Source organism: Schistocerca americana, chromosome 7 (assembly GCF_021461395.2).
Source record: "Schistocerca americana isolate TAMUIC-IGC-003095 chromosome 7, iqSchAmer2.1, whole genome shotgun sequence".
NCBI lineage: Eukaryota > Metazoa > Arthropoda > Insecta > Orthoptera > Acrididae > Schistocerca > Schistocerca americana.
The window spans coordinates 348039835-348062369 of record NC_060125.1 but is presented as its reverse complement, the minus strand read 5'-3'; the positions used below and the strand labels follow the sequence as shown (position 1 = coordinate 348062369).

Genomic DNA, 22535 nt, shown 5'->3' with positions numbered 1-22535 from the left:
AAACCAATTATACAACGGGCTACAAAAATGAGAAAAATGGTCGGCATTGTTACGAAAGTATGAGTACCTTGAAAGAATGCGGTATTAGATATATTTGATTTGTTGAAATGTATTGCTGACAAAGGCAGAACTACTTTCATGACAATGCTTTTCGAACGACGTGAACTTCCGCTCACAAGGCACCCATTTCTGTCGCGCGCGTTATTCCCAGCTGCTGACAATACGCTGACCTTTGTGTTGTGCTACACATCAATTGTTTATTGTTCTCAGTAGCAACTATTTTATTCGCACATTACGGAATGTCAGTTTGCCAAGCTGTAGGTGAGTAATGAGCATCTGGCATGTGCCTATCATTCTGCCTGAAGGAAACGCTGGTCATTATTTTAATACTGCTCAGATCAAGAGAAGGAATTCCGGTCGTTCAGTGTTAAAAACACGATTTGTTACTGGGATTCAACCAACATTGCTACAGAATTGGCAATTGATTTTTGTGTGATTTCTTAACCTCTTCTTATTCGAAGAAGCATCACCATTTATGAGTAACGGCCACATTTCTCTTGTTGACAGGTTTAGTTCCACTGCCTTTGCCAAAATACAGAGTAATTTGCACAAACTCATCTCACAGCAGCTATTGCGACAGAATTCTGTAACAGAGAGCCTCATTAAACAAGTAATTGGCAATCAGGGAGCTCAGTTGCTTACGAAAAACGTCGTAGTGTTGGTTTGCAGTGACATAAGAGAAGATATTTAATGTTTATTTTCATACTAGAAAACTCTTGTTTCACTGGCTGTCGATTACTTTTAAAAAATTACAGTTACTTGAATGAAAAAAAATAAAGAAGGAAGTATAAATACTGATATATCACCTTAGATAAGAAAGTTCCTTGTGTTTACGAATTGGCAAAATACTCTCCTCCTAGTGTGCTGTCATTCCCCAAACTCTCGTGTCGATGTCTCGAACGGTTTAGGAGATAAGAGAGATGTTGTGAATATTTCATCCTCGCGGGCGTGAGATCCGGAGTGAGTGCACAACATAGGATCCATTTTCTCGAGGTCGGAGGCATATAGAGACCTCCTCCCTAAAGAAAAATTCAACACGTTATCTAAATATCATACGCAGCAACATATGGTGTAATACGCACCAAACGCAAAATCATAGCGACCCCTATTTTTCATTGCAAACTTTTCGAATTTTGCGTATCGTCTTACTAAAATGTCTATACCACAATAAGTATCACCATTAGCGAGATGATGGGCGCTTCGCCAAGAAGCTGACAGATAATGCTACAAGCAATGTAAAAATGAAATATTTTTACTCAATAGTTTCTGTAAAATCGTTTTAGAAAGATAACAGTGTGCGCGCGCTTCATTTCTGTCAGCGCAGAGCGTGGCCAACCGGCGCGTGCAAAGTATGTGTACGCATCTCAATATGCGTAGGAACCCCGCGACACGCGCGGAACTTGCGCGTCGCGCTGTAGTGTTGTGTCACGTCACACGTGCTATACGCGCCTCAATTTTCGCTTAGCCTTATTGAGATTAAGCAGTGCATAAACTTCACGAACCACTGTGCAGTGAATGGCGGGGGCTACAACGTACCGATATTATGAATTTTCTTTTCTATTCCATTCGAGTACAGGGCGAGGGAAAAGTGATTGTACGCTTTTGGATGTGCCTTATCATCTCTTATACTCACGATCCCTACGCAACGTATGTTCGCACTTTCGCTGATGATAATTTGGTTTATGGGGCGCTCAATTGCGCGGTTATCAGCGCCCGTACAAATTCCCAATTTTTACACAGTCCTGACTCGCCACTTTCACGAATGATGATTAAGTGATGCGGACAACACAAAGACCCAGTCCGCAGTTCAGACTAGTGTGGAACGCACTCAAAGACTGTGAAGTCGGGTTAGACGTATGCTGTCCCTTTACTCTCAAATATTCATCTCCTTTTACTTTTTAAAATTATTTAATTATTTCTTCTATTATCTGAGATCATAATCCCTGAATTTAATTTTTTGCTCTCTTATTTTTAATGCTTTAGGGCCTCGAATAAAGTTGATAAATAAAATTCTTAGTGAAGATATTTCTGCTGTTACGTGAGTAGATGCCACAGCCTATTGCGAAAACACTCATTAAACAATTGAAAATTGGCTTTAAACTATGTTTTCTCATTTATTAATATGCTGAAAATTATAATCTGCAACTTACTTTACGTGGAACTGCGCACCTCTCTCACAATTTAATGAAGTATGAATCTGCCGTATAAAGGCGTATTGTTGTGCGCCAGCGATGTTATTTCTCCAAGCTGCAGTCTTACGTAAAATATGAAAATGCTTAAATATTTGACAAGGAGGGTTTCGTTATTACATAAATAACCAGGAAAGTAATGATTAATACATATATTATTCTTATTTCTCCTAGTACAGAACTGTATATAACAGCGTAAGTAATAAGCGTCTACTTTCGGCTACATCTAGAGAAGAAGTTCTTTAATGTCTGATCTTGTTCATCGTTTCACGAAGACTACCTCGGAGTTACACAAAGTATTACTCGCAGAAATTGCAGCACATTGTCTATTCTTTGTCTAGATAACTGAAATACTTTTAGAGTTATTCTCACATAAACAGCGTTTATCGCATTTTCTTCGTGACACGTATTAAAAATAATGATCAGATATCATACTTAATGTTCTTGACTGTGACGCGTTTAACATTTTACATTATTTAATATGTCTATCCATACGGGGACGCTACGGTACAGGCGATGTGCGACCTCTCGCAGGAAGTTGCAAGCCGATGAATTCCAGAAAGGAGGCCAAGTCCGTCGTAAGCAATATACGAATAATTACAGTTGTATCTTAATGGAAAAGCAAGTCCACAGCGAGATAATCAACACTGTATTACAGTGGGCGTAAAGGAGTACTTCACTCGGTATGTGAACAGGTCGCTCAGGGCCGGTGCGCGAGGCCATAGGGTTCACCCAATTTAGTCTCTCCTAGTGCTGCCATACTTAATGTTCTTGACTGTGACGCGTTTAACATTTTACATTATTTAATATGTCTATCCATACGGGGACGCTACGGTACAGGCGATGTGCGACCTCTCGCAGGAAGTTGCAAGCCGATGAATTCCAGAAAGGAGGCCAAGTCCGTCGTAAGCAATATACGAATAATTACAGTTGTATCTTAATGGAAAAGCAAGTCCACAGCGAGATAATCAACACTGTATTACAGTGGGCGTAAAGGAGTACTTCACTCGGTATGTGAACAGGTCGCTCAGGGCCGGTGCGCGAGGCCATAGGGTTCACCCAATTTAGTCTCTCCTAGTGCTGCCACGCGGTACATTATGCGTGTTCTGCTAATCGATTCCATTTACGTATCGCTGCTCGCTGGTGGGGTACCCTCGCCGCTGCTTTTGGGAGGTAAATTAATGACGACTGAAACTACTTTTCCATCATGTCTACGTGCAATGTATTTAACACTGTGTGTGTATGTGTGTGTTTATTTGTTTCAATAGACTTGCATCAGACAGCTAAGTAAGTGACAGTGTTGCAGATAAGTGTGTTCCAGCAGTTCCGTCTTTGATTTGCAGGGAGTGGTGTACCAACTCGACGTCGCCCTAGAAAGCGTCGACACGCAACGAAGCGGCCTAGTCTTCATCTACGACATGTCGGACTCGAAGTATTCCAACTTCGACTACGACCTCAGCCAGAAAATACTTACATTGCTCAAGGTAGGAGGCAGCAGAAGCGAGCTGTATTAAGCGTTGCCCGCGAACGCGAATACTTACTACTGTCGCAAGCTGAAAGGATGTTACCGAAGCGATCACTGTTGGCACGAACAGTACTTACACTCTAATTTCTGACATTAAAATCTTAGTTTCTGAGAAGAACATCATACGCTAAAGACGAAGAACCCAATATTGACCTAAGGATAGACTACTCTTGTAGTACTAAAGTGTGTGCGATCGTGGATGATGCAGTGTCTTGCTGGTCTGCAGCGGGCTGTTGCAGCGTATCAAACACTTTCGGACAAGTCCGAAACAACAGGTACCGTCATCATATATATGTATCAAACACTTTTACGTAATCTACCATTGTGTTCCTTTGTCGTCCCCGTGTGAAGAATACTATCTCTCTTGAGGTTATTTGGTAATTATTCAGATCATTAACAATTTTTTCAAGATCCCATGATCATAAATATTCTAAGCTACAAACCCTGTGGGGATTCCATACGACATGCGTTTTATATTGTTGGGTTCGTTTCCTTACGTAGAAGTAAAGAATCACTAGAATCACTGGCTGTCTTCAAGCTTTGTAATTCTTTTACTAGATAGCCAATAAATGAAACAATTGGATATCTTTTCATAGTACTGCAGGTGTGTGGCCGGCCGGTGTGGCCGAGCGGTTCTAGGCGCTTCAGTCTGGAACCGCGCGACCGCTACGGTCGCAGGTTCGAATCCTGCCTCGGGCATGGATGTGTGTGTGATGTCCTTAGGTTAGTTAGGTTTAAGTAGTTCTAAGTTCAAGGGGACTGATGAACTCAGATATTAAGTCCCATAGTGCTCAGAGCCATTGTTGCACGTGTGTGTGTATATTTATCATGTCGAAATAAAAACGTAGTAATACGGACATGTATAAAAATTGCAAAGTGGCTGAAATCAGTGTGATCAGTATAAGATGTTGATTACACAAACACTCTGCCAGCTTTCCAACAAACACCGGTGGTAAAAATGGTGTCTGTGCTTCTAACTGCTTACCTTAACTGAGGCAGATGCTTTTACGGTCCTGTCTCTTGACGTAATTGCCCAATCGTCATGCGAGCTGTTGGTAAGAATGGCAACGTGATGCGCAGATCAGTGAACATGTAATATAGTGTTAATTTACGTTCCAGGCCAATGGTTCAATGATTCATAAAATAAGAGGGAGTCCTTCGTGGATGGTTGATTCTTTGGCCGTGTTAATCATGGTTATTTACGATTTGTACAGAAACCAGATGGCAGTTATAAGAGTCGAGGGGTATGAAAGGGAATCAGTGGTTGGGAAGGGAGTGAGACAGGTTGTAGCCTATCCCCGATGTTATTCAATCTGTATATTGAGCAAGCAGTAAAGGAAATAAAAGAAAGAATCGGAGTAGGAATTAAAACCCATGGAGAAGAAATAAAAACTTTGAGGTTCGCCGATGACATTGTAATTCTGTCAGAAACAGCAAAGGACCTTAAAGAGCAGCTGAACGTAATGGACAGTGAGTTGAAAGGAGGATATAAGATGAACATCAACAAAAGCAAAACGAGGATAATGGAATGTAGTCGAAATAAATCGGGTGATGCTGAGGAAATTAGATTAGGAAATGAGACGCTTAAAGTAGTAAATTAGTTTTGCTATTTGGGGAGCAGAATAAGTGATGATGGTCGAAGTAGAGAGGATATAAAATGTAGACTGGCAATGGCAAGGAAAGCGTTTCTGAAGAAGAGAAATTTGTTAACATCAAGTATAGATTTAAGTGTCAGGAAGTCGTTTCTGAAAGAATTTGTATGGAGTGTAGCCATGCATGGAAGTGAATCGTGGACGATAAATAGTTTGGTGCTACAGAAGAATGCTGAAGATTAGATGGGTAGATCACATAACTAATGAGGAGGTATTGAATAGAATTGGGGAGAAGAGAAATTTGTGGCACAACTTAACTAGAAGAAGGGATCGCTTGGTAGGACATATTCTGAGGCATCAAGGGATCACTAATTTAGTATTGGAGGGCAGCGTGGAGGGTAAAAATCATAGAGGGAGACCAAGAGATGAATACACTAAACAGATTCAGAAGGATGTAGGTTGCAATAGGTATTGGGAGATGATGAAGCTTGCACAGGATAGAGTAGCATGGAGAGCTGCATCAAATCAGTCTCTGGACTGAAGACTGAAGACCACAACAACAATCATGATTATAAGGTACTGGGTAGAATGCTGCAGCGGACTGCAGGTGTGGTGAGTTGTTATCAAGTTATCGAAGTAAAACCTCCAAAAGTGAGTTCGCGGAATTCAGACATCTATGGCTGCAGTTATGCAAGTATTCATACATCTGAGTGTCTATACAGGGAGTGCTTAGAGGCCTGATGACGTTAATGAGATATCAAACTGGTCGTGAAAATAAAATTACTGCTGAAAACATATGGCTGTTTGGCGATTATTCTTTGGTAAGTAGAGGACAGAGATGAACTACGGCTGCAGAGATGTGTGCGCGCGAATAGACAGGTAGTTTTGAGCGAATTACCGCCCAGATGAACCAAGGGGTAGCAACAGTGTCCCCACAACGACCGTTCATCCAACCGTTGCTGCACGTAGGTCTCCACAGCAGGCGCCTGTTTGGTTCACCCATGCTGATTGCTGCTCATTGGCGACGAAGGCTGGAATCTTCACTGCAGGACCGTAAACGGACGTCCACTGAGTGGCACAGGTGGCCTTTTCACACGAATCACGATATATGCTCCTCGGACAGATGGCCGTTGGCTTGTAGGGCTTGAAACGTCTGAGAGCAAACACGCTGGAACCGGGAGGGAGCGTTATGTTGTGGGTAATGTTTTCGTGGCATTCCGTGATTGACCTCGTCATTCTGGAAGGCACAGTGGATCATGTCCTCCACTACATGCAGTTTGTTTATCCTCGGTACGATGGCATCTACCAGCAGGACAATGCAACGTGTCACACAGCTCGCAGTGTATGTGCGTTGTTTTAAGAGCCCCAGGATCCTTTTACTATACTCCCCTGGCCTAATACGCCGCATTAAAGCCCAATTGGGAAGCTGTGAGACGACGTAGATCGGGTTGTTCGCGTGATGAATTCTCATCCGAGAAACCTAGCGCCGCTGGCCATGGCATTGGAGTCGGCGTGGTACCATATCCCTGTCGGTACATTTCAGAACCTCATTGACACTCTTGCTACACGCTTCGCAGCGGTTCACAGTGCAGAAGGTGGTCACATTAATGTGCTTCTTTAGGCTGTCAGATTTTGTGTCTGCTCGCCTACTCTGTTGACATGGCGCCCAATTACTTTTTCCTCTTTCCTCGGGTGACGAAACTGTTGCGTGTGAGACATTTCCGGAATGACAGCAAGGTGATTTTTTTGGATGAGACTTCTCTTAACAGCCAAAATACAGACTACTGCTGCCGAGATTTGCGGCAAGTCATCCATCGTTGGGAATATGGTGAAGCATTGAAGGATGAATATACAGGGTGGTCTATTGATAGTGAGCGGGCCAAATATCTCACGCAATAAGCATCGAACGAAAAAACTACAAATAACGAAACTCGTCTAGCTTGAAGGAGGAAACCAGATGGCGTTATATGTGGCCCGCTAGATGGCGCTGCCATAGGTCACACGGATATAAACTGCGTTTTTTAAAATAGGAACCCCCATTTTTTATTACATATTCGTGTAGTACGTAAAGAAATATGAATATTTTAGTTGGACCACTTTTTTCGCTTTGTGATAGATGGCGCTGTAATAATCACAGACATATAAGTAATTGGTATCACTTAACGTTCCGCCAGTGCGGATGGTATTTGCTTCGTGACATATTACCTGTGTTAAAATGGACCGTTTACCAATTGCGGAAAAGGTCCATATCGTTTTGATGTATCGCTGTTGTGATCAAAATGCCCAACCGGCGTGTGCTATGTATGCTGCTCGGTATCCTGGACGACATCATCCAAGTGTCCGGACCCTTCGCCTGACAGTTACGTTATTTAAGGAAACAGGAAGTGTTCAGTCACATGTGAAACGTCCACCACGACGTACAACAAATGATGATGCCCAAGTAGGCGTTTCAGCTGCTGTCGCGGCTAATCCGCACATCAGTAGCAGACAAATTGCGCGAGAATCGGCAATCTCAAAAACGTCGGTCTTGGACTTTGAACGCCGTGTATAGTTCTGCCACTGGGCACAAGAGAAGTTACGGGACGATGACAGATTTTTTGCACGCGTTCTATTTAGCGACGAAGCGTCATTCACCAACAGCGGTAACGTAAACCGGCATAATATGCACTATTGCGAAACGGAAAATCCACGATGGCTACGACAAGTGGAGCATCAGCGACCTTGGCGGGTTAATGTATTGTGCGGCATCATGGGAGGAAGGATAATTGTCCCCCATTTTATCGATGGCAGTGTAAATGGTGCAGTGTGTGCTGATTTCCTACGTAATGTTGTACCGATGTTACTACAAGATGTTTCACTGTATGAGAGAATGGCGATGTACTTCCAACATTATGGATGTCCGGCACATAGCTCGCGTGCGGTTGAAGCGGTATTGAATAACATATTTCATGACTGGTGGATTGGCACGCACGTTCATCGGATCTGCCGTCCCCGGATTTATGTTTGTGACTATTACAGCGCCATCTATCACAAAGCGAAAACTGTGGTCCACCTAAAACATTCATGTTTCTTTACGTACTGTACGAATATGTAATAAAAATGGAGGTTCCTATTTTTAAAAAAACGCAGTTGATATCCGTTTCACCTATGGCCGAGCCATCTAGCTGGCTAAATATAGCGGCATCTGGTTTCCCCCTTCAAGCTAGACAAGTTTCGTTCATTGTAGTTTTGCCGTTTGACGCTTATTTCGTGAGACATTTGGCCCGGTCACGATGAGTGGACGACCCTGTATAGAGGACTAACACCATCACCAGTTTTCATGGTAAGAGCTTGATTTTTTTCGAAGTGGTAATTAAAACGAAACGACTACACCTCGCAAACACAGAGTCAGGTGTGTTAGTCGATGATGTAGCCCTATCGTAAGCACTCTGAGAATGGGCTCAGCTTCGTCACAGTGTGGTGGTCGGCCGGATGGTTTATTGAAGGGGCAGCGGGTACGGCCGGATGCTAATTCCGCGAGCAGCGGCTCGGCCGGCAGGTACGTGGAAGGTGCCACAGGTGTCCCTCGAGCCAGTGACTCAGGCGGGCGGGTTCCGACTAGCTGCGCTTCCACAAACTGCACTAAATGCGGACGTCGCGTGCCAGCACGGCCTTCCCAGAACCGGCCGCCCTGCCTGCCCCTCGTCGAAGAGCACGTTCGACGCCGAGCAGCGCGCTACCGGTCATTTCCATGCCGGAGCGGCGCGGCCGTCCCGCGAAAAGCTAACGCGCCAGACCAATATAGGTTTCCATCTTCCGCAGTTGGAAATATGAGTGGCAGCTGTATATCGTATGTATTCGTTACTGACAAGGGAACATCCCCATCGCACCCCCCTCAGATTTAGTTATAAGTTGGCACAGTGGATAGGCCTTGAAAAACTGAACACAGATCAATCGAGAAAACAGGAAGAAGTTGTGTGGAACTATGAAAAAATAAGCAAAATATACAAACTGGGTCGTCCATGCGTAAGATAGGCAATATTAAGGGCAATGTGTGGCGAGGAGCGCCGTGGTCCCGTGGTTAGCGTGAACAGCTGCGGAACGAGAGGTCATTGGTTCAAATCTGCCCTCGACTGAAAATTTTGCTTTCTTTATTTCCGCAAAGTTATGATCTGTCCGTTCGTTCATTGACGTCTCTGTTCACTGTAATAAGTTTAGTGTCTGTGTTTTGCGACCGCACCGCAAAGCCGTGTGATTAGTTGACGAAAGGACGTGCCTCTCCAATGGGAACCGAAAACATTTGATCGCAAGGTCATAGGTCAACCGATTCCTCCACAGGAAAACACGTCTGATATTTTGTATACGACTCTGGTGACAGCATGTGCGTCACATGACAGGAATATGTTGTCGACCCACCTAACTAGTACACTTGGCGAATGGGTGAAAAGATTCTTCTACCTTGCCCGATTTAGGTTTTCTTGTGGATGTAATAATCACTCCAAAAAAAGTGATGGAAACATAAGAGTTTTTCACATAAATTGAAAATAAAAAGTTAAAATTTTCGGTCGAGGAAGATTTGAACTGAATACCTCTCGTTCTGCAGCTGTTCACACTAACCACGGGACCACGGCGCTCCTCGTCTCATACTGCCCTTAATATTGCCTATATTACACATGGACGACCCAGTTTGTATATTTTGCTTATTTTTTCATAGTTCCACACAACTTCTTCCTGTTTTCTCGATCGATCTGTGTTCAGTTTTTCAAGGCCTATCCACTGTGCCAACTTATAACTAAATCTGAGGGGGGTGCGATAGGGATGTTCCCTTGTGAGATACGAATACGCCGCGACAGTCGAAGTACCATTCCAGTGCCGTCTGAAACTTGTTGTTTATTCAGCCTCACCAGATGAGGTCTTAAGGCCCTCTCTTACATCAGACCAGGTACACCCACCAAAAAATATTACAAAATACAGCCAATAATAGTGATGATGATGAGGTCCCATACTCCGAGGAGCGTAGGGGACGATGCGAGAGACCCGTACCGCTTACTAGGCAAGGTCCTACCGGAGGTGGTTTGCCATTGCCTTCCTCCGACCGTAATGTGGATGAATGATGATGATGAAGACGACACAACAACACCCGGTCATCTCGAGGCAGGAAAAATCCCTGACCCCGCCGTGAATCGAACCCGGGACCCCGTGCGTGGGAAGCGAGAACGCTACCGCAAGACCACGAGCTGCGGACCCAGTAATAATAATAATAATAATAATAATAATAATAATATGAGGGACTCCGCTATACCGGTCGCAAGTCCGGGGCCTCATCTTACAAGCGATGAGGAAGGAGGAGCGGTAGGTGTAACACCTCGTAGAAAAACCGGGGTTCAGCTGGCCCGGCTGATAGCACCCTGTCAGAGCTCCTGCCTAGGGTACAGGTGAAAACTGGTAAACGGATCCCAAGGCGGATGAAGATGGTTGATGCGATGTCAACGGCAAGGAAGGCGGAAGAACCACAAGGGTAAGGTTGGTCTCCATAGCCTGGGAAGGCAACTAATTTATGGGAGTAAACCCTGAAAACCTACCGGAGCTTCAACATCGGTAGTAACACGATTAGGCCGTAACCATCCTAATCCACCCAACAACATTTTCAATGAAAACATGGAAGACAAACATACGGATGTAATTAACCCAGGTGGTACTCAATCCACCGTTGCCTCGGACGACGTTAGTGGGCCTTTGGATTCTGGGGAGCCCACACTTCTGTCTGGAACCGCGCGACCGCTACGGTCGCAGGTTCGAATCCTGCCTCGGGCATGCATGTGTGTGATGTCCTTAGGTTAGTTAGGTTTAAGTAGTCTAAGTTCTAGGAGGCTGATGACCTCAGATGTTAAGTGACATAGTTCTCAGAGCTATTTGAGCCATTTGAGTGGGAGCATCCTGAAACCTCTAGAAACAAGATACGACATAAACAATGCAACTATTTCGTCACGCTGGACGTAAACACCTCACTCAAAATGGGCAAGTTGAAGCATCTGACAGACACTCTGAAAAATGGTTCAAATGGCTCTGAGCACTATGGGATTTAACATCTGTGGTCATCAGTCCCCTAGAACTTAGAACTACTTAAACCTAACTTACCTAAGGACAGCTCGCAACACCCACAGGCACTCTGACACAACACAAGATTCTTATCACAGCGGTACAAGAGACCAGATATACAGATGAACATGCCTTTGAATCTCAGGGCTATCGAATCTTCAGGGCCAAACTGAGACATTGGAAGATGAAGAACGTCCCTCATCTGGTAACTGGATTCATTGCTATTAAGAAAAATCTTGATTCCGTTATCGTCTTCCATTCACCTAATAGTGGAGTGTCTCTATTAAAATTTTGATGCTCCCGTAAGGTCTACACCACTGTGAATGTACATGCACCTATTAACCAGAACAACAAGAAAGACCCTGAAGGCACAGACCAATTTTGGAAAGATCTCGAGGACACTATCGGCAAGATCCCAGATCGGAATACAGTCATATTATTGGGCGATTTTAACGCCCAGTTAGCGAAAGAGCAGAAGTATAAATATATAGTGGGAGAATACCCAGCTCACATGCGCACTAACAGAAATGGAGAACGACTTGTGGGACTCTGTAAAGCATTTTACCTAGTAATGAAATCAACGGCCTTTAAGCATCTACCAAGAAACCAGAAGACATGGACTTCACCCAATCAACTCCTAGGAGAGTTTGAAATAGATCATGTGGTCATTTGAAGAAAGTCCTGTAGAGAAGTCCAAAATGTGTGTGGGCTCAGACCACTACCTCTCAAAAATAAAGTTCCTATTTCTACCTAGGAATACAAGAAAGTCTCAAACTCCCAAACTTACCAAGTTAGACTTGGAAAAACTGAAAACCTGCAATATGCTTACAGAGAGAATGCAAACACTAAATCATGAATGCAATAACTGCGACCAACTAAGGGACAAATTAATAAAAGCCGCAACAGAAGTCGCCCCACTAAAGAAACAGAAGAAATATGAGTAATGGACAAATACCTGCGACCAAGCGATCGCAAAGAGACAAGCAGCTTGGCTAAATTGGAGCTCGCAGAAGTCCGAAGCAAATAAGGAGAATCTGATAGAACAGCGTCGGCTAATTGCCAAAACCAACCGGCAGGTTAAACGTCAGTGTACTCAGGACCAATTGACTCAGTTAGATGAAGATTTCAAGAAGAATAACACTAGAAACTTTTACCAAACTTTCAAGCGAGACCTTAGAAGCCATGCCCCACCCAGTTTACACTTCCGAGGACCAGATGGAAACATAGCCTATAATGACAAAGACAACTGCCGGGTATTGGCCAAATATTTTGATAATCTCCTCAACTGTGAGGCCCCTATAACCACCTTTATCTATCAGGGCAGTCCCAGACAACCAAACTCTCACCCTCCAACAGAAGAAGTGAAAAACATCATTCAGTCCCTGAAGAATAACAGAGCACCAGGAGAAGACGCTATAGTTGCAGAGCTGTAGAAGCAGGCTGGGGACAAAGCAATTAGCAAGTTGAGCGAGATCCTACGGAAGATTCGGAATACTGAGAAGTGACCAGATGACTGGACATCGGCTCTGATCCACCCCCTACCCAAGAAGGGTGATTTGACTGACATCAACAATTGTAGAGGGGACTCATTGATACCAGTCGTATATAAGATATTATCTAAGGCATTACTGAACAGAGCTGAACCTCAATTGGACCCAACACTTGGATATCCTCGGGGTGGTTTTAGAAAATGACGTTCTTGTGCTGAACAGATCCTATAACTTGAAGTCAGTATTAAGTCAAATTAAACTAGCGAATAAACAGTACTTAATTACTTTCGTTGACTTCAAGAAAGGATACGATTCAATCGACAGACATACTAAAATGAGAATTTTGCAGGAAATGGACGTGGACCAGAAAACCGATAGCCTTATCCAAAGGACGCTGAGTAACACTAGATCACGAGTAAAGTTCAGGGGAACACTTTTAGAAAGCTTTGAGGTAAAGACAGGAGTTAGACAGGGAGATGGACTTTCACCTCTTCCTTTTGTATCCCGCCTGGACAGGCGGTGCGTGGGTCTGCTCATGTGAACTGCTTCTATAATATAGGCCGAGAGTGAAGGAAGCGAGTAGGAGCAGGAGAGATGAAGCACTTTTGTACTGCATGTAACTTTAACACTTTTAACAGAGTCAAAAATACAAGTAAATATCAAATGCATGCATAACTTTGGCTAGGATGAGCACGTAGGTGTGAAGCCATAGTCCATGTCTAATCCTGTGAAGTTAGGATGACTGTTGTGTATAATCTCAAAACTAACAAATACTCGTTGCTGTACAAACTTTAACCGAACGTAACTAATACAAAGTTTCAAAAGCAAGCTAGCCCACCCGGTAGTAGAAGCGATATTTCCAGGTCGTCTGCTCTTGATGAAATGACGGCACTCCCTGAGCTCCACAGCGTCGGCTAGAGGGCGCTACGGTCGGCGTAGTCTTCTCCCGTAGTGCCAACTTACGAGAGCGTGCACCTACGTTGTGGCATCGTAACTATCGAGGCCACACTTCTCTTCAACTGTGCACTGGACAAGATGGTCAGAGAGTGGCGAAAAGAAATGGAAGTACAAAATATACCGAGCGGTGTTTACCTGCGACACAAACGAAAGGGACTATAATCCGTTTATCATAAGAATAAACCTGATGTAAACAAACTCAAACGCGATGATTGGTGAGAAGCCGTAGCACACGTACACTGGTGTTGTTACGCTCTTGGAAGTAGGTCCTAATTATGTATTAGATATCTTATTACTAAGATACGTTAAATGAAACTTCAAGCTATTCAATTGTATTAACAGCCATCAGCGTTTTCCTTAATCACGCTTTAGTTGCGTAGTTTCTATTTCAAAAATCGTGTACAGTCGCAGCCTCTGCAGCGTTTTGCTCTGATTTATGTGCTGTTAATGCGCAATATAAAAATGGCTGAGGCTGCTTTCTGTTCCGTAGTGAAACACGCGTGTGGAACACGGTTAAAAAGTACCGAGAAATAGGCTATTCTTAATGTTTTTCGTAAATTAACGGAGATAATCGGCTTTGAAGTTTTCCCAGAGTTGTATATAATGCAGCTGATTAAGATACCGTTATTCAACGTGTAGTACATTCGGTATCGTAATGGAATATGAACCATGCAGTTAACTCGTGCGGTGGTTAAAATTTCACAGGTATTTTTTTCTCGTTCAATTTGAAATACCTACATCACGTAATTATAAAACTTGTCACCGTTTTTTTTTTTTTATGAATAATGCACGTCTTCTTGTTTCTAAATACATATTGGACGCGAAATTCCTGTTTCCATTTCAAATACAAATTCTTAATTATCGATGTTTTATGAAAGACTGTTCATAAAAGTGGTTTAAATTAAGAAAACATAACCATTTAATTTTTAAGGCAAAAATGAAAAACCAAGTCCTCTTTATTTGGACTATATCCATCGTTTTATACCCGCAGAGGTAGATAAGTATCGTAGAAACATGAAAAAGAATCTTTTTCACAGCATCGAGCACATCATACAAATGCTGCATTTTTACATTTGCTATTGTACCATTGCAATATGAACCCAACAGAACTGGTCTGGAGCTAAGCTGGGGATTTGGCCCGAGGAGTAACAAGGCTGTTAGGCTGCCAGACGAACTGGAACTAACGCACGCAGCTTTTTCACACGTCACTGCCGAAAGCTGGCGGGACATAGAACGGCTCGTCACAAAAGAAGAAGAGAAAATGCGGCGCCTAGTTGGCTGCGCGGATTCTGTTGTTGATAGGCTCGTTATCAACGTAGCAGGTGACACTTCCAGAACTGAAATGTATTTCTCGGATTCGGATAAGGAAGGAGCTAAGAGATTACCAGACGACTGAATGAATGTAAGTAATACTTAACAGTGGTTGCAATATTTAACTATATAGTGAAATCTTTCAATACTCTCTTACGTTACACACAGCTTAAGCAGAAAAATTACCCTGTGGTTAAGTCAGGAATTTTTATCATTCTTGTATTTAATTACGATAGTACGTTAGCTAAAAACTATGTATTGCCGGTCTCGTCTACTCGTCTAAGGAGCGTGTTGTGGGAGATTTGCAGTGTATTATTTCATTCTGCCTAAAAGTTAAATGACATTCGAAGCTGTATTGCTCCTCTGCTTTGCTCTTTTTACGTGTGAACTGCAGCTGGCCACGCCACTGCAGGCTAGCTGTACCAGCTGACCGACCAGTGCTGTCCAAGCTAAATGCGCCGGTAAAGCTTTTGTCCCGTATTATCGCTAAGTCGATGTGCGCCAACGGACAGCACAAAACGTACCCTTATTATCGTACTTGACTGTTCTCGAGACAGCTTGGCTGTAGTCCCACGTGAAACGGAAATCCAATGAAGTTCCAGCAAACGCGAAAGAATACGTAGTGCAATGTTTAAATCAGGTTTTTATGACGAACAGATTATAGTAGTAGACTGTCTAGCTTTCGCAGATGGTCTGGCACTTACAAGAAGCTCAGTGGAGGTAGCAGTAAAGCATCTTAATATGCTCAAACTCCAGGCTGCCAAGGCAGGACTTCAGTTGTCACTAGAAAAGACAAAAAAATGGTTCAAATGGCTCTGAGCACTATGGGACTTAACATCTGAGGTCATGTTCCCTAGAACTTAGAACCACTTAAACCTAACTATCCTAAGGACATCACACACATCCATGCCCGAGGCAGGATTCGAACCTGCGACCGCAGCGGTCACGCGGCTCCAGACTGAAGCGCCTAGAACCGCTCGGCCACTCCGGCCGACTAAAATACAAAATGCCTCACGAACATCAGTGATACTCCCAATGAACTGCAGCTGGAACAAGGTCAAATTGAGAAAGTTGACAGATTCAAGTGTCTAGGAGATTGATTGGAAACTAATCTATCAGAAGGAAAGGCACTAACAACTCGGGTTAATAAGTTACAATTAGCATATCGATTAACCAAGAACATCTATAATAACAAGTGCCCATCTCGCAATTCCAAACTAAAACACTACCGAACAGTTAACCGCCCTGAGGCCCTATATGCCTCAGAATGCTTGAATCTGAACAGGAATGGCTTGACAGATAAACTAGAGATTCAGGAGAGGAAGATCCTGAGAAAAATTCTGGGACCGATCAAAACAGATGGTGATTACAGAAAACAATCAAACCAGGAGCTGTACAATCATAATGAGAAAATAACATATGCAGCCAGGAAAAGACGTCTCGCTTTCTACGGACATATCACAAGGATGGACCAAACAAGACTGACCAACCGACTTCTCAACTACTGGAAGAGCAGGAAGACCGTGACACCATGGCTGACAGAACACAAGAAAGACATCCAGGAACTGAACATAACTGAAAGTGACATTAGAAACCGAGCACTTCTCAGAAGGATACTAAAAGAAAAGAGGTTACAGGACAGATCACTCCTAAAGAAGACAGGCGTCATTTGGACAAAGGAGAGAAAGGAGACCCGGGCTTAGTGGCCGAGCGGTTCTAGGCGCTACAGTCTGGAACGGCGCGACCGCTACGGTCGCAGGTTCGAATCCTGCCTAGAGCATGGATGTGATGTCCTTAGGTTAGTTAGGTTTAACTAGTTCTAAGTTCTAGGGGAGTGATGACCTCAGATGTTAAGTCCCATAGTGCTCAGAGCCATTTGAAGAGAAAGGAGAAACATAGCCAGAGAATGAGAGATTAATGGGCAAACATCAAGTAATGTAATGTAATGTGTGTGAAATCTTATGGGACGTAACTGCTAAGGTCATCAGTCCCTAAGCTTAAACACTACTTAACCTAAATTATCCTAAGGACAAACACACACACCCATGCCCGAGGGAGGACTCGAACCTCCGCCGGGACCAGACGCACAGTCATGACTTCAGCGCCCGAGACCGCTCGGCTAATCCCGCGCGGCAAGCATGAAGTCGCTGCCCAGGCTGAAAAGTTGGATATCATGGTCCTTAGCTGGCCCATTCGAAAGAAGAAGAAGAATATGAGGGACATTGAATAATTAAAGAGACAAACTGATGAAGAAATGGAACAGTTTGTATAGATGAATTTAGTATTTTCATGACTTCAGGTTGGCATCACTGGGATGAACTGAGAACAGCTGACGTATAAATGTGTTTTGTTTACAACCTAAATATTTCATTTAACAATGGTGTCTCCCGCTTCAAGTTTACACAATAGTTAAACAACTTCAGTGACCAATTTTTTTTCCTTTGTGAAGGTGAAAACACGGTTAAAATCTTTTCTGGAATGATTTTATGCAATAGTGAAAGTTGTATGAAGGTAGGGATTTTTACAGGTGGACAGAACCGTTCAAAAACGGTCGAATCTCAGTGACTAACGAGTAACAAACTAGCCGGCCAATTGAAATGTCAACTCCTTTGCTTGAGGCCCACATTGACGATAATGTTCGTGGAGGGCGACGTATCACAGTTGCTCATCGCACTGTGAACTGTCGTTTTCGACCGCGAAATGTGTGGGAATCAACTCCCCAGGGAAAGGAATGGTTTCATCTGTGCCCTTTATGCCACACCCTGCGGCCCCTTTTTGCCGATTCTGAGCGGCGGTGTATCTGGAATGTTTTCCTCGGCAATGTTTTCCTGGCCGCTATCGACAGGGGATCTCAAGTTGATTCCGTATTTCTAGATTTCCGGAAAGCTTTTGACACCGTTGCTCACAAGCGACTTCTAATCAAGCTGTGGGCCTATGGGGTATCGTCTCAGTTGTGCGACTGGATTCGTGATTTCCTTTCAGGAAGGTCGCAGTTCGTAGTAATAGACGGCAAATCATCGAGTAAAACTGAAGTGATATCAGGTGTTCCCCAAGGAAGCGTCTTGAGACCTCTGCTGTTCCTGATCTATATAAATGACCTGGGTGACAATCTGAGCAGTTCTCTTAGGTTGTTCGCAGATGATGCTGTAATTTACCGTCTAGTAAGGTCATCCGAAGACCAGTATCAGTTGCAAAGCGATTAAGAAAAGATTGCTGTATGGTGTGGCAGGTGACAGTTGACGCTAAACAACGAAGAGTGTGAGGTGATCCACATGAGTTCCAAAAGAAATCTGTTGGAATTCGATTACTCGATAAATAGTACAATTCTCAAGGCTGTCAATTCAACTAAGTACCTGGGTGTAAAAATTACGAACAACTTCAGTTGGAAAGATCACATAGATAATATTGTGGGGAAGGTGAGCCAAAGGTGGCGTTTCATTGGCAGGACACTTAGAAGATGTAACAAGTCCACTAAAGACACAGCTTACACTACACTCGTTCGTCCTCTGTTAGAATATTGCTGCGCGGTGTGGGATCCTTACCAGGTGGGATTGACGGAGGAAATCGAAAGGGTACAAGAAAGGGCAGCTCGTTTTGTATTATCACGTAATAGGGGAGAGTGTGGCAGATATGATACGCGAGTTGGGATGGAAGTCATTAAAGCAAAGACGTTTTTCGTCGCGGCGAGTTCTGTTTACGAAATTTCAGTCACCAACTTTCTCTTCCGAATGCGAAAATATTTTGTTGAGCCCAACCTACATAGGTAGGAATGGTCATCAAAATAAAATAAGAGAAATCAGAGGTCGAACAGAAAGGTTTAGTTGTTCGTTTTTCCCGCGTGCTGTTCGGTAGTGGAATGGTAGGGAGATAGTATGATTGTGGTTCGATGAACCCTCTGGCAAGACTTAAATGTGAATTGCAGAGTAATCATGTAGATGTAGATGTAGGAATCCATGATAAAACAGCATGATTTTAACGCTGGGCGTTGCGATGCTTGCCTCCATTGCAGAGGCGTCGAAACGAGGGCTGAAATATCAGTAAGAGGGAGTGAGTGTAGGGGGGGGGGGGGGGGGTGACAATTGTCACATCGTGTGGTGACGCGTTCACAGTGGCGTTGGGTGTAATGGTGTAATTGTGGTCAAGTTTGCTGTCAATGTGACGTCATTAATCCAGCTTACACCTCACATAAACTTCAAAGCTGTACTGTTTTTCGCCTGTGTCGACACCTTCTGCCTGAAGCAGTACGGAGCTCGAGGGTGACGTTGGACGACGCCACGCTTTTGCACCATTACAGAGGCATCTTTGAATCAAATTTCAAACTTATGCTTCGCAATGGGAGACAATTAAGAGTTTTCGAAAAACTGTAGGCAGGTGGGATCTGGGAAGTGGTCCCCTGTGTGCACACACAGTCAGACGGATAGACGAGTGGGTCGGCGGACCAGCCGGGATGTGAACGGGCGCCTGGAGGAGGACTGTGCAGCCATACCATTGTTTGACGGTCGCACTGACTTACGTATGTGGGATAGAGAAGCAGACATTGCCGGAGTTGAGAAGCAACTGAAAGAGATGTAAGCCTTTACGTCGCCATGTCTGGACAGAATCTCGGTTCGGTTCTACAGAGAGTGCGTTTCAGCGCTGGCTCCTTTCTCAGGTCGCATTTATCGCCAATCTCTCGAGTAGAGCAAAGTCCAAACCGACTGCAAAAAGCGCAGGTGATCCCCATATACTGTGTAAGAAGGATAAACGAGTGGTCTTACAAAATTAAAGACCAATATCCTTAAAGTCGGGTTGTTGCAGAATTCTTAAACATATGGCACCGCGCGGGATTAGCCGCGCGGTCTGGCGCTGCAGTCATGGACTGTGCGGCTGGTGCTGGCAGAGGTTCGAGTCCTCCCTCGCGCATGGGTGGGTGTGTTTCTCCTTAGGATAGTTTAGGTTAAGTAGTGTGTAAGCTTAGGGACTGATGACCTTAGCAGTTAAGTCCCATAAGATTGCACACACATCTGAACATCTCAAACATACGGCAAGCTCGAATACAATAAATTGTTATAAGACAAAAGAGCTTTTGTCCACAAATCAGCTTGGATTTAGGAAACATCATTAGTGTGAACCTCAGCTTGTCGTTTAGTCGCACGATATCCTTAGTACTATGGATGAAGGGCAATAGGCACATTCCATATTCCTAGATTTCCAGGAAGCGCTCGACACAGTGCAGACTTAACAAAAGTCAGGGCATACGGCTTAGGATCTCAGATTCATGAGCGGCTAAAATCTTTTCAAGTAATAGAACCCACTACGTTGTTCTGGACGGCAACTCTTCACCAGACACTGGGATATAGTCCGCAGTGCTGTGGGGAAGTGTAATAGGCTTGATTCTGTTGTCTGTGTACATACATGATCTGACGGTTGAAGTGAACAACAATCGGCGACTGTTTGTTGATGACATTGTAAAATGGCTCAAATGGCTCTGAGCACTGTGGGACTTAACATCTGAGGTCATCAGTCCCCTAGAACTACTAAAACCTAACTAACCTAAGGACATCACACACATCCATGCCCGAGGCAGGATTCGAACCTGCGACCGTTGCGGTCGCGCGGTTCCAGACTGAAGCGCCTAGATCCGCTCGGCCACACCGGCCGGCGTACGACATTGTAATGTGTGGTGAAGTGTAGTTTTTGAGTGATTGTAGAAGGTACAGGATGATTTAGATAACATTTCTAGTTGGTCTGATGAATGACAGGTAGCTCTAAATATAGGAAAATGTAAGTTAATGCAGATGAATAGGACAAAGAATCCTGTACTGTTCGAATACAGTATTAGGAATATACTTCTTGACTTAGTCATGTCGATTAAACATGTATGCGTAATGCTGCAAAGCGATATGAAATGGAAACTGCGCATAAGGTCGGTTGCAGAGAAGGCGAATTGTCGACTTTTGTTTATTAGCAGAATTCTGGAAAAAGGTTCAAAAATGGTTGAAATGGCTCTAAGCACTATGGGACTTAACATTTGAGGTCATCAGTCCCCTAGACTTAGACCTCTTAAACCTAACTAATATAAGGAACTCTCACACATCCATGTCCGAGGCTGAATTCGAACCTGCGACCGTAGCAGCAGTGCAGTTTCGGACTGAAGCGCCTAGAACCTCTCGGCCACTCCGGCCGGCTTGGAAAAAGGTAATTGGTATATGAAGGAACAGGATATTTGTGCGACATATTCATGAGTTCTGATTCAGTGTTTGAGATCTTCAACAGGTCGCATCAGGGGAAGACGTCGGAACAGTTCAGAGGCAGTCTGCTAGATCTGCTACCGGTAGGTTCGATCAAATCGCGAGTTTTACAGAAATGCTACGTGAACTGAAATGGGAATTCGTGGAGGGAAGACGAAGTTCTTTCCGCGAAAAACTATTGAGACAAGGCAGAGAACTGGTATTTGCGGCTGTTTGCAGCAAGATTCTACTGCCACGAACGTACTCCTCGCCTCAGGACCTCGAAGTCAAGGTAAAAAAAACTGGCGCTCGTACGGAGGCGTAGATTTTTTTCTTTTTTTTCATTTGTGAGACGAACAGAGAAAGGAAGAATGTGTAGTGGTACGAGGTATGATGGTTTGCGGAATATGTATGTAGATGTCCAGGGGGTGCACAAAAATATGCAGAGAAATGGTGGATCCCAAGGAATACCACGATATGGCTGTCCAAATCGTCATTTTGGCTCTCGGGAGATAAACAGTGCCAGAAGTTGGAAACGATATGAAACAAGATTCATTCAACCAAATGACTTTCTTCCATTGCTCCATGTCATTTCTGGAAACCCAGTATCTACTCTGTAGGAATCAACATGGATTCCGGAAACAGCGGTCGTGTGAGACCCAACTCGATTTATTTGTTCATGAGACCCAGAAAATATTAGATACAGGCTCCCAGATAGGTGCCATTTTCTTTGACTTCCGGAAGGCGTTCGATACAGTTCCGCACTGTCGCCTGATAAACAAAGTAAGAGCCTACAGAATATCAGACCAGCTTTGTGGCTGGATTGAAGAGTTTTTAGCAAACAGAACACAGCATGTTGTTCTCAATATGCCCGCATCTCGTGGTCGTGCGGTAGCGTTCTCGCTTCCCACGCCCGGGTTCCCGGGTTCGATTCCCGGCGGGGTCAGGGATTTTCTCTGCCTCGTGATGGCTGGGTGTTGTGTGCTGTCCTTAGGTTAGTTAGGTTTAAGTAGTTCTAAGTTCTAGGGGACTTATGACCACAGCAGTTGAGTCCCATAGTGCTCAGAGCCATTTGAACCATTTTTGTTGTTCTCAATGGAGAGACGTCGACAGACGTTAAAGCA

The 22535-nt window shown here is 44.0% G+C and overlaps 1 protein-coding gene across 2 annotated transcripts in view; it reads left to right on the top strand.

Annotated features, from left to right (window-relative positions):
- LOC124622283 (tyrosine-protein phosphatase non-receptor type 9) overlaps window positions 1-22535 on the top strand; it is a 774832-nt gene that overhangs the window by 383443 nt on the left and 368854 nt on the right. For both annotated transcript variants that reach the window (XM_047147950.1, XM_047147951.1), the window contains exon 4: window positions 3593-3733. In XM_047147950.1, the coding sequence (XP_047003906.1) occupies window positions 3593-3733 (141 nt within the window). The remainder of the gene's footprint in view (window positions 1-3592; window positions 3734-22535) is intronic.